Raw genomic sequence first — 14482 nt, forward strand, 5'->3', positions numbered from 1 at the left:
CTTCTATACAAACAGCCATTTTCCACAAATGATGTTACTTAAAATAAAATTAGACATTTGTTTATTCCAACTCAATAATAAGCATTTGTTGAAAATTTGAGTTTGACAAAACATACTTCCAAGCATTGGTATTATGCTTCATTTAATGAACGAAATCCATAATTATTTAGATATTACTATGATCATGTAAGGACAAGGGAAGTTTAATCTGCTGTACAACAACACCCTACAAGCTAGAAACATTTTCAAGCACAACCATCCCAGCCAAGAATTAACACAACTGTCATCGACTTGTTCTGACTTGCCAACTCCAGTTAGTCTTATTTTTGGCCTGACATAGCTAAACTATATTTATACTTTAGTATCATGGAGAGAGACCAGTTTAACTTTGACCCTGGAAAAGGCCTCAGGCCAGCTGGTTATGTTCTTTATACAGTATAGACAACCAGAAAGCATGTTAGGGGAAGACAGATGGCACAAACTCTGTGTTGCCATGACACTGTTTAGCTCATTTTCAGAAAACAAAGTGGTGGGTGGCCGAGGCAGTCCAGGAAACCACTGGAGCAATAGACCTCACATGTTAGCCTTAGAAACCAAGCCCAGCCACAATGCATAGCTCACTGGTGGGAAGTGATGTGTTCTCCTTGACCAGAAGCCACAGCTTGCAAAATCCAAAGACACATTAACACACATACACATGCACACACACACACACACACACACACACACACACACACACACACACACCTACTGTTTGATGAAGAAAGACATGCTATAAATGCACATTAAGATAGAGATGAATATCTGCTGGGACAGAGGAGGAGGAATCAGAATGCTGTGGGTGTGGTTCCAAGTTCCTGCTGAAATAAAGTTCTATTCAATTTCTCTCTCCCTCTTTCTCTTTCTCTCCCCCCTCTATTTCTCTTCCCCTCTTTCTTTTACCTCCCTCTTTTAACAGTTTAAAAAGAACTGGGATTCATTCATGCTTGACATCTGGAAAAATATTCGAAGTTTTCCAGATGTGCATTCCTTCTGGCCATAAGGCAATGGTGCTTGCCTCAGAGAGAGGCTATGAGCATCATTACTCCAGAGATGAGCACCTTTTTTTTAGAAGTCTATTGGTTCCTGCTGGACAGTCTCCTCTCTCGAGCTGGCCAAGCATTCTGTGCTCTCCCCATGCTGCCCCTGTCTGTACTCGGCTATATATGGCTTTGGCAGTACATTCTGAGTCTTATCTCATGACTTGAACAGTGAGCCTAGATTTTTGCTCTGTGTTGGACATATTGGTATAATTTATAGAACAAAGGCACGATGAACTTAGAAAGGCCCTAAGATGTATAAATAAGGGAAACTAGAGGGACTAGAGGGACACACACACACACACATGCATCCATGTGTGTGTGTGCGTGCACTGTAGTATATATAAAAAGAAATAAAGAGATAATTATTGAAATGTTAGAGGAAATATGGAACCTTTTTTTCTTAAAACATGAAAGAGGCAACTTGTCAATTTGAAAACTGTGTTCTCTGATCTTTTGAGTCTAGTAAATTTGCTTGTGTGTGTGTGTGTGTGTGTGTATACACATTTAATCCCCTGCCCTTCACTATGTCTATTTTGTATAAGTGAGCTATCTGAAAGGATTAAAATTCTTTAATGAAGATAATGTTCATGATGGCCATTTTTACATTTTTCTGTCACTTACAGCTTCTGCCCCTGACAAAATACTATTACGTAGTCAAAAGGGAAGCCAGGGTACCTGTCACAAAACACAACACCCTGACTAGGGCTCTGACCTTGCTCTCAAACTCAAGTGACGTGGTGCTGTTGAAATATTCTCTCTCTTTCTGTCACATCTGTGTGTGTGTGTGTGTGACTCCCTCCCCCTCCTTTCTTCTCCTATAGAGCTATAAAAACTGCACAATAAAAGAAAGATCAAAAGGATCCTAAGCTACAGTCTAGGTTCTTCTGTAACATACCCCTCTTTTCACTGGAGCCCAAGGAAAGGAACTACAGCTGGGAAATCCAGCAAGTAGGAAGTACTTGGAATGTTTTGGAAGACATTTTTTTTTTCAGTAAAGAATAGAATGGCAAATGGTCTTTAACATGGAATCTACCCATGCGTCCTCTTTCCTCAGTAGGTTTTCCAAATGCATTTCACTGAGTTCATAAGTCAGGTTTAACTGTAAAGAGTTAGGAGTTTCTTTCTGAAGTGGGAGTCCTCTTGCACATAAATCTGTTCCTGCCTCTGTGTCTACGCCTATCTCTAGCTGCCTGTGGTATGTGCTTCTGTGCCTTTTCCAGTGGCCTCTCTGCTTCTGGAGGGAAGTGTCCGTCTGAAAGAGTTCTGGTCTATGAGCAAAGTTCCACCCCAGAGCCGCTCTGCATCCCGAAAGCTTGCCCTTGGAGAATAGAAACATTGAGCCTCAGGTGACTGAGAACACTTACTGTTGGTTGCATAATGTATGGCAGGTGTGGCGTCCATGACGTGCTCTGGACCTACGCATCAAACAGCAGTCATTAGGACAAGGCAATCACACAGGGAACTCGGTGCTTGTGTTCAGTGGTGCTGCACTACGTCTCAGGGAGTTGAGGCAGGAACTCTCAGCGGCCCTGAGAGTTAATTTAGCAATTCCCCTTCTAGGTGTCTGGCTGCAATACCCACATAAGCCAGGCTCTGTGTGTGTGTGTGTGTGTGTGTGTGTGTGTGTGTGTGCGCGTGTGTCACACGCATGTGCACATGAATTTGATGCATTTGTAAGAGTGCATGCAAGTCAGCATCAGGTGTTATTCATAAGGTAAATTTTATCTTGTTTTCTTTCTTTCTTTTTTCTTTTTCTTTTTCTTTTTTTTTTTTTTTTGAGACAGGGTCTGCCACTAGCTTGGAACGCACCAAGTACGCTAAGCTGATTGCCCAGCGAGCCCCAAATCTGCTTGACTCCACCTTGCTAGCTGGAATTACAACTCTGTACCACTTCCCCTGTTTTTCTGTGGGGTTGGGAGATTGCAAGGGCTTTGCTGACTGAGCCACTCCCCCGGGTCTGGTGGCTCAACCCTGAAAACTTATTTTGCAGTCAGAGTTGAAGACTTCAAGTCTTAAAGAGCCCCAGAGACCATTTGTAGGTCAGCTCCCAGGGACAGCCAGGAAAACACTGAAAGAATCCGAGGTTGACTGCTAGGACTCCCCAACTGTACCTTACCGATCACAGTTACACCTGCACAGGTGACCCCATCTTAGAACGAGCCAAGCAGCAAGATTAGTGTCAGAAAGCAACAGAACAGAAAGTGTAGAGGAAGGTTTTAGGTCGAAGCCAACTTAAACGTGTTTATGATAATATTCTCTCCCATGACAACCGGTACTGTGCATAAAAATGTGTCGGCTAGTCACCTGCTCTTCTAAAATGTGTCAGCCATAGGAGAGAATTAGTGCAAGTGGATCTTCACACAGAAAGCCAGTGAGGTTTTCTCTTACGATACATTATGTTTGTACTCCAAAATTTACCAATAGACTTCGGTTACTTTGTTGTTTTATTTTGTTTTTAAAGTGGTGCAAAGAAATAGCAACAGGGGAAATTGACTGTAATCTTTGGAAGAAGATAATCACGTTTCTGTAGATATTAGTTCATGTTGCCTAAGTATTCCGTGCTGTGGCTCAGTGGGCGGTCTTGGCTCCAGCAGGAGCCAAGATTAGAAAAAAAGACAACACACACACACACACACACACACACACACACACACACACACACACCTCAAGGAAGAGTGAAGCTGAAACACACCTGCACACAGCCTCATGGGTCCCGAGAGACAGCAATTAAGAAGCCAGCCACTCTGGAAACACCTCATGCAATTTAAGTAAAACTCTACCCTGTTGGCGTGGAGCTCTTGATTCAAGAGTCTGAGTGTCATAAAGGCATGATGTGCAGGTGGGGGATTTGGTGGTTAAGGGAACATGTGCATAGACTTCAATTTTGATGCTCTGACAGATGGGATAGCCTGGAAAATGTATAGAGTGGCTGAGCTGGGGGAATGCCACAGGTTGGTGTTGGTAGGTAACACTGGCTTCCTGCCTACTCTGAAACATCTGCCCACATCCATTTTGCATACTAAAAAAAAGAAATCAAATGTGCACACACACACACACACACACACACACATGTGCTTTTCCGGTCCCTCCCTCTGTGGCATTTACAAGCATTTTATGCTGAGAACTGGAAGAGTGGTTAGCAGGAGCAGGTGAAGAGAACAGAAAGGCGATTGGCGGAGCTGCTAGGTAGCTCACAAGAGCAAGATGAGCGAGTTTTGCGGAAGCGTGGCTACTTCCATCCACCTCTGGACTCAGAACTCCTGGCCAGAACACCTGGTTTAGGACACACACTGAGTCTCAGATGCCCCAACATTTCAACACCTGGGAGGGACCCCAAAGTCTGATCTTCTTAAGAATAAGAAATGAGGTAAAGAGCAGGAAGAAGAAACACGTTTTACCCGCTTTCATTATCTTCCCCACTGGGAGGTCCCCTTTAATATCTAATGGGGTACTTTTACCAAGACAACTGTGAGAAAAAAAATGAGATGACAAGGTAGGCCACCTTGGAACACAATATGAGGAGGGATCTCTACAAAGATGCTTATTAGAGCATCCCTGTGGAATGTGAGCAACCAAACCATCAGACAACAGGCAGGACCATTCCCCAGCACTGAAGGAGCTGTGTAGAAAGGAGCCAATGCATACCAGATCTGATTACTTAGCTAACTGATACACAGAACCCCTGGGAAGCCAGTCCTTCATTAATTCCTAACAGAAACATTAGCATATTAAGGTATGGCTACTGCGTAGGGCACTTTAAAAAAAAAATCCTACCATGCCCTTTTGGACTCTCAGTAGCACATTACTTGCAAGAAGCCCTTTCGTGAGGTGCAGGTGAACAGACATACCTGGTATGTGGAGACAGGGGAAGCGGCAATGAAGGGCGTGATAGATGTCTGTGGGATCATGCGGTTGGTTGCGAGACTGTACGGTGAAGAATAAAATCTGTGAACAGAAAACAACAACAAAAGATTCATGAAGCTGCTGCATGACCGGCCTGCAATCCAGCCCTGCCAAGAACACCAAGAGAGTTCCCCACTGTTCACAGCACCATCTGCAAGGGATACATATCTGATTCCTCCCAGAGGGACACATCAGGTGAATACAGAGACAACTTTAAGTCATCTGACAAAATCAACTGTGGGCACAACAGTGCTGGTAGCTAACAGGTAGAGAGCAGTATCAAGCCTTACAAATGGTGGTGCTGAGCAAAAGTCCTCCAAAAGAATTCTCCAAAAGAAAAAGGCACCAGGCTTTGTAAAGGAAGGTGGTAAGAGCTCACATTGAGCGCATCTGTTTCAGGAAATAAGAATTCATTCCTAGAAGGGTCTACACATCAGTGGTTCTCTACTTGCTGGTTCGTGATCCCTCTCAGGATTGAACAACTCTTTCACAGGGGTTGCATATCACATAGCCTACATATCAGATATTTGTATTACAACTCGCAACACTCGCAAGTGTACAGTTATGAAGTAGCATGAGTAACTGCATTAAAGGGCCACACACAGATTTAGGGAGGTCGGAAATCACTCTTCTAATATTTTGTGGTAGTATCCTTCAGAGGATAGTATTTTCTCCAAAGAAAGAGGATGACTTGAGTCTGGATTGGAGAAAAGAACTTTCTGGATTCGATCAAGGAAGTGGTGTAGGTAACAGGATTATGGGACAAGCTCCAAGAGACTGTGGGTAGCACTTAATTTCCTTGACCTTTTAGAACACCCACTGAACAATTATAAAATAATACTGGGTGAAATCAGGAGCTCACAAATACGAGGGAAGAACCTTTTCTTCTACAAAACTGAAATACCTAGACGTTAAAGCCAACGGCATATCATCAACATGTGGGAGAGGCCTTAGTGTCTACCAGGTGTCTACTGACCTAACTCTTCAGTGGGGTTTTAAACAGTTTACTCCACATAGCTCCATTGACATGAAAGACCAAAGTAGCCATGGAACAGATAAGACGAGGTCACCATAGAAAGTCTGTGCACTCATGCTCCTACCTGCTGGGAAATCAGGGAGAAAGCAACAAGTGTTTTGCTTTGCTAACTGCATAGCAAGAGTCAGCCATGATACTCCCTTTATAAGTAACAACACAACGTATTCATTAACTCCCAGAATTCACTGTCACTTTGAAAACATAAGGGCTTATCTAAAAGGAAGCATTTTATGGTCTTCTGCTGGATAGAGCATATATAAGATTTGAGGTTGCCAAGACTCAAGTTGTTAATGGTTCAAAGCAAGGATTAGTGACATGCATGTTTTTGTTATACATCTATTTAAGTTAAACCTTTTTTTATTTAGGTTTTATCAAGAATTTTAAAAGTATATATTTCTTTATGTTTCATTATGTGTATATGTGGGTTTGTGCACTTGTGAGTGCAGTGCCTGCGGAGGCCAAAAGAGGGCGTTGGCTTTCACAGAACTGGAGTTAAGAGATGTAAGTCTTCCAATGTCTGTGCTGGGAACCAAACTCAGATCCTCTGTAAGAGCCATGAGCTTTCTTCACTGCTAAATAATCTTTCCAATCCCTACCAAGGATTTTTTTAAGGCCGAATTCTTTGGATTAAGAAAAAAAAAAAGGTATAGATAGGAAAAACAAAAAACAAAACCAACTAATGCATTGTTCTTCCTACGCCTGCTCACTGGCTCTTCTAGCTAAGACTGATGCTCTCAAAGGGACACTAGCTATACAAGTACCAGGACAGAAAACAAACACACACAGGTCAGTTATGATGAGAATACAGAGAAAGTGAAATTCTCCCGCTGGAGGGAGTGCTTAGGGCTAAGGCTGTCTAGGAAAAAGGCTTGGAGGTTCTTATGAACTTAGATATCGACACACCCTGTGTCCCAGAACCCTGCTCTTCCTAAGAAAGAGAAATGAAAACTTGTTTATACAAACCCTTAATGCAAATGTGGGCAGAACTTTTATTCATATTCACCTGAAACTGATAACAACAAGATGTATTTAAAATTTGCCCAAAGACAGCATTGCATCCATACAGTGGAACACCACAAAGCAACAAGACCAAAAACACAACCAGGCTTATTGTCCATGCTCCTCCCCAGCCATGGATACCTAACAGAGATATCCTCTGTTCTCTTGCATAGGACAGTGTAGTGTGTACATACAGCATGCACTCCTGGTTTACCACAAGTTAACTCTAGATTACTTATAATCTTTAATACAAGTACAATCCCTACAAGCAGTTAGATCTTATCTTCTGGAGAATAAAGACAAGAAGAAAATTACTGTATGTAGATGCATTTTTTCAAATATTTTGTATTGTGGTTGGTGGAACCCATGAATGTGGAATCTATGGAAAGGAAGGCCAACCATAACCAATGCTAAAGCCACCAGGGCAGATCTTAAGGGGGTTGTGCTAAGTGAAAGAGGACCTAAGACACTACAAGGTGCACATCCTGTTTCTATCACAATGTGGAAAAGGCAAAGTCGTAGAGGCAGGAGATGACTCACAGGCTGGGATAGTCTAGTTATGAGGGAAGGGGTTACTCCAGAGGGGCTTAAGGGGACTTAGGAGTGGGTGTAGCTCTTCAAACCTTGATTGCTGTGATCTCAGAACTGTATGTACCTGATACAATTATAAAGTTATACCCCAGAAGGGCAAATACACGCACACGCGCACGTGTATATGTGTATATATGTATACACACATATATACATATACACGGTGTAATCTATAGATCATACATATAGAAGTATATATTTATATACTCAGAATCATACTAAATTGTCCTTGCTCTGGAGGATTGTCTTTGGAAAGGGGGTCTCAACTTAAAGCTGGCCATTGGTCCACTAACTAACTGAGGCTAGCCTTGAACTGCTAATCCTCAGCCTCAGCCCCCTGAGTGCTGGGATTGCAGGTGCACATCATCATGCCATGCAGGAAACACTGTTTTTGAGCTAGGATCTCACTATGCAGAACAGAATGGACTTAACCTTGTATGAATCCTCCTGCTTCAGCTTACCAAGTGCTGGATGGCAGGGATCCACAACACCTGCTCTAAACTGACTCTTACAAAGACAGTTCCTACAGAATATCCATCTTTGTACTTTTTATTTTTGTAGATGTGTATGTGTGTCTGCCCACTTGTCTGTATGTACATCATGCACATGCAGGTGTTCAGAGAGGCCAGAAGAGGGCATAGGGAGCTTTGGAGCTGGACTTACAGATGGTTGGGAGGCATGTGATGTGATGTGAGTGCCGGGAACCAGGTCCAGGTCCTCTGTGAGAGCCCGGTGTGTTCCTGGACATGGAGCTAGCTCCCTGGACCTCTACTTTATGTTTTAAAAGGTTTACTGAACACTTACTCTGTGTACCCATGTGTCTCAGACAGGACTCTGAAATGTCACTCAGTATTCCTGTTTGTCCCTCAAAGAATGCCTTACTTTAGGCTCATCTGCCTAACAGCCTTCCTGGGCTTCTCATTGCAACAAGGACATAATTCAGTCACCAACCAATCAGTCTTCTGCCAGCCTCTCAGATGCCTTTTTTGTACCTGATGACCACACATCTGGGATTCTGGAACTTTCTCCTCCTAATGATTCTGTTGTCCCTTTTCCCACTGAGCAGCACAGTGTGGACTCTGTCTACACAGATGGTTTCATAGCTTCTATAGTCCCCACCTTTTTGCCCTCTCATATGTGCATTCTTTAAGGCACTTGTGGCTAGTGTAGCAATATATATATATATATATCCTTCTCCTTTATTACTTTTCTTTGTTCTATAACTGAGGCAGCTGAAAATTTCTCAAAAAGAAAAGAAAAAAATCTCTGCTATAGATTGAATGTGTCTCCCACCTCTGCGGTTCATGCATTGAAATCTTGACTTCTGGCACAAATGCATTGGAAGACAGGCCTCTGAAAAAGCAATTAAAGTGAGAGGGCACAGCAAGGGTGGATTCTTGGTGAGAGGGAATTAAAAACAGATACCTAAGAGCCCATTTTCTACCCTCTACACACACACACACACACACACACACACACACACACACACACACACACAAACACACAGGGGCGGTGGGGGAGGGCCACCAAGGATACACAGGATGGTAGCCATTGAAAAGCCAGGAAGGGGGCATCCTCACAGAAAGTAAATTATGTCCTTGATTTTGAACTCTGAGCCTTTGGAGTTTGTGAAGAGATCAATAAAAGTTAAGATAATGACTTGCCTATGGAAGTCCAAGCTGAAAACTACAGCATATTTCTTAACTATTTTTCTCTTTAGACTATTAGTTCAATGTGGATTCAGGCAATAGTGACCTTGCTGTGTAGGAGGAAGCCTGGGGCATTGTAGTAATACAGTGATTGTTTATTGAGGGATAAGTGCATGCAAAGTCGATGCTAGTGTTCGTTAGGCCATTCCCAATGGGCCCATGTAGATGATAGAGAGCTAGAGATTCCAAAGAAGGAAAGCCCAGAGCTGCATCTTGGTAAATGTCCAAGGGAAGTTCACATAATGTCTGCTTTCTAAGAATGAAGGGCTCTCATAACTAGGCATGGCAGTCCTTTGCTGTGGAAGATCTGGTTAGCTTTTGATAATCTCTTTTAGGTCTTTGACAAATTTTGTTTATGAGGCAGTGGGCAGAGAGACCTGCCCTAGGCTGATAAGGACATGACCAGGTACCCAGAGTCCGTCTCATGCCCCATACAGTGACAAAGCTTGTTGAACAAGCCCCCTCTTACCCTTACACTGACAGAAAAACCATGTGCTGCATTTTAGCATGGACAGTCTATTTTGTAAAGTGTTCCAATTGGAATATTTAGAATAAAAGCAATACAATTTGTATTGACAGAGTTTGCAAAGTTATTCTGTGGAGAATGCAGAGAACAGAAATAGAAATTAACCAACCAAGTAAAAGAACATCACAGGAGGAACCTGTCAGGGGGAAATTTAATGTGCTTTTGTTCTATCTGCTCTAATCCCATCCATCAAATAAGAGTGACATTCCATACTTCTCAGTGTATTCTGAAATGGCCATTCAAGTCAGCGATACCCAGAACAGAAAACTCAGTGGGAAGAGCGGGCAGAGCCCCAAATCTTAATCTAACTCTGATCCTGCTGCAAGGCCACTCTTTTAGGCCACTCCAGGAGAGGCCACTGTGGCAGCTGAGGCTTAGGAGGGCTGTGCCCAAAGGAGAAATATGAGTCTGAAGGAAGAACCGCAGCACATCTGAGCCCCTGCCATGTGTCCATACATACTTTACAGACAATGTCTGATTGAGGAGACAGCTCAGTCAGTAAAGGACAAACATAAAACTTAGGTTTAATTCCTAGAGCACACTTAAGAAAATCCAGGTGTGGTTGTGAATGTACCATTGTAATCCCTGAGTAGTGGAGATAGGAAGATGGCTAGGTGGGGCTCACTGAGCCTACACTACTTGGTGAGAGTCTGGCCAATGAGAGAGCCTATCTCATAAACTATGGTGAGTATCTCCAGGGAATGACACCTGAGGTTAAACTCTGGCCTAAATGTGAATGTACATGTACATACACACATCATATACACATGCATATACATATGCATACACATACATCATACCACATAGAGACATATCATATATACACATTCACATATGCAGGCATGTGAACACACATACGCATGTGCTTGTCCACATACACCTGGACAAACATGTACATACCATAGAAACAAGTCCCAGGCCTTTCATATTGGCATCTATCTAAATAAATCCAGATAAATGCCTCACAGGGAACAACTAATAGAAAATCAACCCAACTTGTAGCCATCATAGAGGCATGCAGGGGGTGGTTCTGTTGCTTGAACAGGGAATCTGCACGGGAAGGCTGAAGGTCCTGTTTCCCAATTGGTTCTTGATCAATCAATAAAGATGCTAGCGGCCAACAGCTAGTCAGAAGAGGTGGGGCTTCCAGGTTCCTGCAGGCAGGCTTGGAGACACAGGAGGAGGAAAAAAGATTCACCATGCTTTGGAGGAAGAGAGAGCCATGTGAGATCTTGGGTGGAGTGGCCTGGGGTAGCAGGCAGGAGATTAGAAATGTAACTAAGATGAGGGCAGATTTAGGGTATGGATCAAGGAGAAGGTAACCTGGCAGCTAAGCTGAGAGAAGATTTAGAGGCGTTGAGCTGGGAGTGAATAAGGGCACTTTAGCCTGGGGAGGCTTAGAAGTGCTCGGCCATTGAGCTAAAAAGCATATTAAAAATTAACATGTGTGTGTGTGTGTGTATGTGTGTGTGTGTGTGTGTGTGTCTTTCATTTGCAGATCCAAGGGAACCAGGGAGGTAGCTGGTAGAGAGGTCTGCTTGGAGTTTAAAGTGGAGTAGTAGAAAGTACATGCTACAGAGGCACTCCATGAACATACATGCCTTTGTAATTTCTAAGTGGGAATGCACATATCATGGCTGGTAAGTCTTGCTATAAAGTGCTGGGAACAGATTCCTGGACAAACTGTTCAACCAAAAATAGTTTACTCTCTTAAGATCTTTGTTTTTAATGCTTAGTGATTTTTTTTTTTTAGATTTTTGTTCATTCTATGTGTCTAAGTATTTGCCTGCATCAATGTGTGCCACATGCATATAGTGACTGAGGGGCCAGAAGAGGGTATCAGATCCCTTGCAATTGGAGTTACAGATGGCTTTGAGTCATATGGATGCTCTGGAAGGTATTCATGTTACACAGTCACAGAAACACAAACTCTGATACACACACACTCACACATAAGCACACACACAGACATATAGACACATATATACAGACAGACATACAGACAGACACCAAAATACATACTCACACACAAGCCCACACACAGATACACAGACACATACAAGCATACAACATATATACATACATAGAGACACAGAAAGCCAAATGGGTATGCATACTCACACACAAACAAAGACACGCATACACACAAACACAGACACACAGATGCACACACATATGTACACACGTATATATTTGGGGCCATGATTTCTACCTCACAAAAAGCCTTCATTGGACATCTAACTGGGTGTTCTAAGTTGGATGCAGGTCTTTCTTCCTTTGACAATGTCTAGAGACAACCGGAGGCGGCTGACATCCACTGGAAAGTTTTGAGATACTACAGATTGCTCTGCACTGCATAGCGGAATATACAACCACAAGTCATCCAGCCTGAACTGCTAGTCAAGCTGACACACCAAGTAGCCTGGTGTGGACCTACAGATGAGGTTTCCTGTAACCTAAACCCCAAATGATGAAGAACTAAGAGTAAACCAGATACCCATTGAAAACCCGTTCATCTTTGTGTATGGTGTACACTGGGGTGCTTACACACCACTCGACTTTTATGGAGGTTGGAGGACAGACTCAGATGTTGGTTTTCACTTCCCACTGTGCTTGTGAGATACGTTTCTCATTTTGCTGCTGCCTACACCAGGATAGCCCAAGCAATTCGGTGAACCCCAGCAATTCTCCTGTCCACACCTCCCAACTTCCCACAGGAATGCTGGGATTAGAGACTCGGATTATAGCATCTGCTTCCTGTGGGTGGTGGAATCTCACTCAGGCCCTGCAGGCTCTGCCCACTGAGCCACCTCCCCAGCCTCACATGTGTGCTTTTTAAGGAACACAGCAGTTCCTGAGTTTTCTGGCATTAAAGGCAAGTATCTTTCCTAAGCCCAGGGAAATGAGAGTATAGGGTCACTAATGGGATATCGGTTTGCCTAAAGAAAAGTCATCTCAGGGGGATTTTCAGTCAGCAGTAATATAGTAAAATCTTATTTCACTGGCAATAAAAATAACACAGACATCTCAATAACCCCAGGGTGGGATGTTTTTACCATAAAGAAAACATACAAAATCCTATTTGCACACCAAAACAGACAGTAAGAGCTTGTGTTTTATGTCCACGGGCAATATTATTAGAGTTGGAACCATGAATACTCAGGCTAACCAATAGGATAAGATTAATACATTTCTGGTCATTTTTACTCTAATATCACCATATTTATGTATAAAGTAGTAACAATATACTGCTGTAACACTAACACAGCTTTCCAGTCATTTCCTTCTCAGAGCAATAGTGTGATGTTTCTGTATCACTTAGTATCAAATGCCCATAGAAAACAGCTGGCAGAGAACACCACGGGAGACATTCCCTTGTCGCCTCTCACAGGAATACATTGGACTCCAATAAAACCTCTGAGGGACATTATACAACACATCGTGGGGGAGAGGGGCCCGGAGAAGAAGCCCTGGGAATGTGGGAAGGCTTGTTTCTCATTTCCTCCAAGTCATATTTGAAAGTGATGGGATTTTATAGTGGACTGCTAGGAAGATAAAAACAACAGGAGACAGTGATAACAAACTGTAACAGAGTTGTGCTCAGCCAGTGGAGGGGAATGGACAGTTTTATTTTGCTAAGCTGATATATGGTAAAAAAAAAAAACATATATATACAGGTTTCCCTTCCCAGTTATGACTTTGACCCTTTAACCTCCAACTTTTTTTTTTAAGATTTATTTTATTTATAGTGTACACTGTCGCTGTCTTCAGACACACCAGAACAGGGCATCAGATCTCATTACAGATGGCTGTGAGCCACCATGTGGTTGCTGGGAATTGAACTCAGGACCTCTAGAAGAGCAGTCAGTGCTCTTAACCACTGAGCCATCTCTCCAGCCCCCCTAACCTCCAACTCTTAGGTAAAGGTGAGACTGAACTAATTTCAAGTGGTAACTTGGATGGATACAGACAGGTGGAATTGTTATTCCCCAGTGACTACCAATACCAAAGTCTTACTATGATAGAGTTATATTGCTGGCACACTAGCACATACGCTAAACAAAGTCTCTGTTCTAGTTTCACAATGCAGTGATAATGTGGCAGTTATGGGACTCTACTCATTTGATTTTTTTTTATTCTTTGATACTATATTAAAGATCATATCCAGCCCTCACTTCTCCTGTTTCAACTCTTCCCCAACTCCCCTGCAACTTCATGTCCTCTTTTTATTATTTATTATGTTTATATTATTTATTCTTTTTATTTTACAACTTACTGAGAAGTACTGCTTGTATGTGTATGGGTGTGCGACCATCTGGTGGTACATGGGCAATCCACCAGGGGCAACATCTTTGAAGGAAACAGAGTCCCCTCCTCAGCAGACATGGATTCACTCAGATGGGGTTGGGGCTTCACGAGCCCTTCCTTCCTCCAGGCTAGAAGGTTGAATGGCTTGATCCTGAGTTCATGTTGTGGAAGCAACCACAGATGCCGTGATTCGTGACTGTAACGTCCCTGTTGTGGTTTGAATGTGGAGTGCTATTCCCCCTGGACCCATGGAGTTAAACATTCATCTTTCCAGCTGATGCTCGTATTTTGAGAGGATTCTGAATCCAGGAAGTGGTTTTCAGGAAGG

The 14482-nt window shown here is 42.9% G+C and overlaps 1 protein-coding gene across 10 annotated transcripts in view; it reads right to left on the bottom strand.

Annotated features, from left to right (window-relative positions):
- Rbms3 (RNA binding motif, single stranded interacting protein) overlaps nucleotides 1-14482 on the bottom strand; it is a 1057168-nt gene that overhangs the window by 103455 nt on the left and 939231 nt on the right. For 6 of the 10 annotated variants that reach the window (NM_001172121.1, NM_178660.4, XM_030244162.1 and 3 more), the window contains one exon: nucleotides 4931-5027. In NM_001172121.1, the coding sequence (NP_001165592.1) occupies nucleotides 4931-5027 (97 nt within the window). Of the gene's footprint in view, nucleotides 1-2446; nucleotides 2498-4930; nucleotides 5028-14482 lie in introns of all 10 variants that reach the window. The other 4 variants (NM_001172126.1, NM_001172122.1, NM_001172124.1 and 1 more) reach the window with 1 other exon arrangement.

The sequence above is a fragment of the Mus musculus genome, chromosome 9 (genome assembly GCF_000001635.26).
Source record: "Mus musculus strain C57BL/6J chromosome 9, GRCm38.p6 C57BL/6J".
In the NCBI taxonomy this organism is placed as follows: Eukaryota; Metazoa; Chordata; class Mammalia; order Rodentia; family Muridae; genus Mus; species Mus musculus.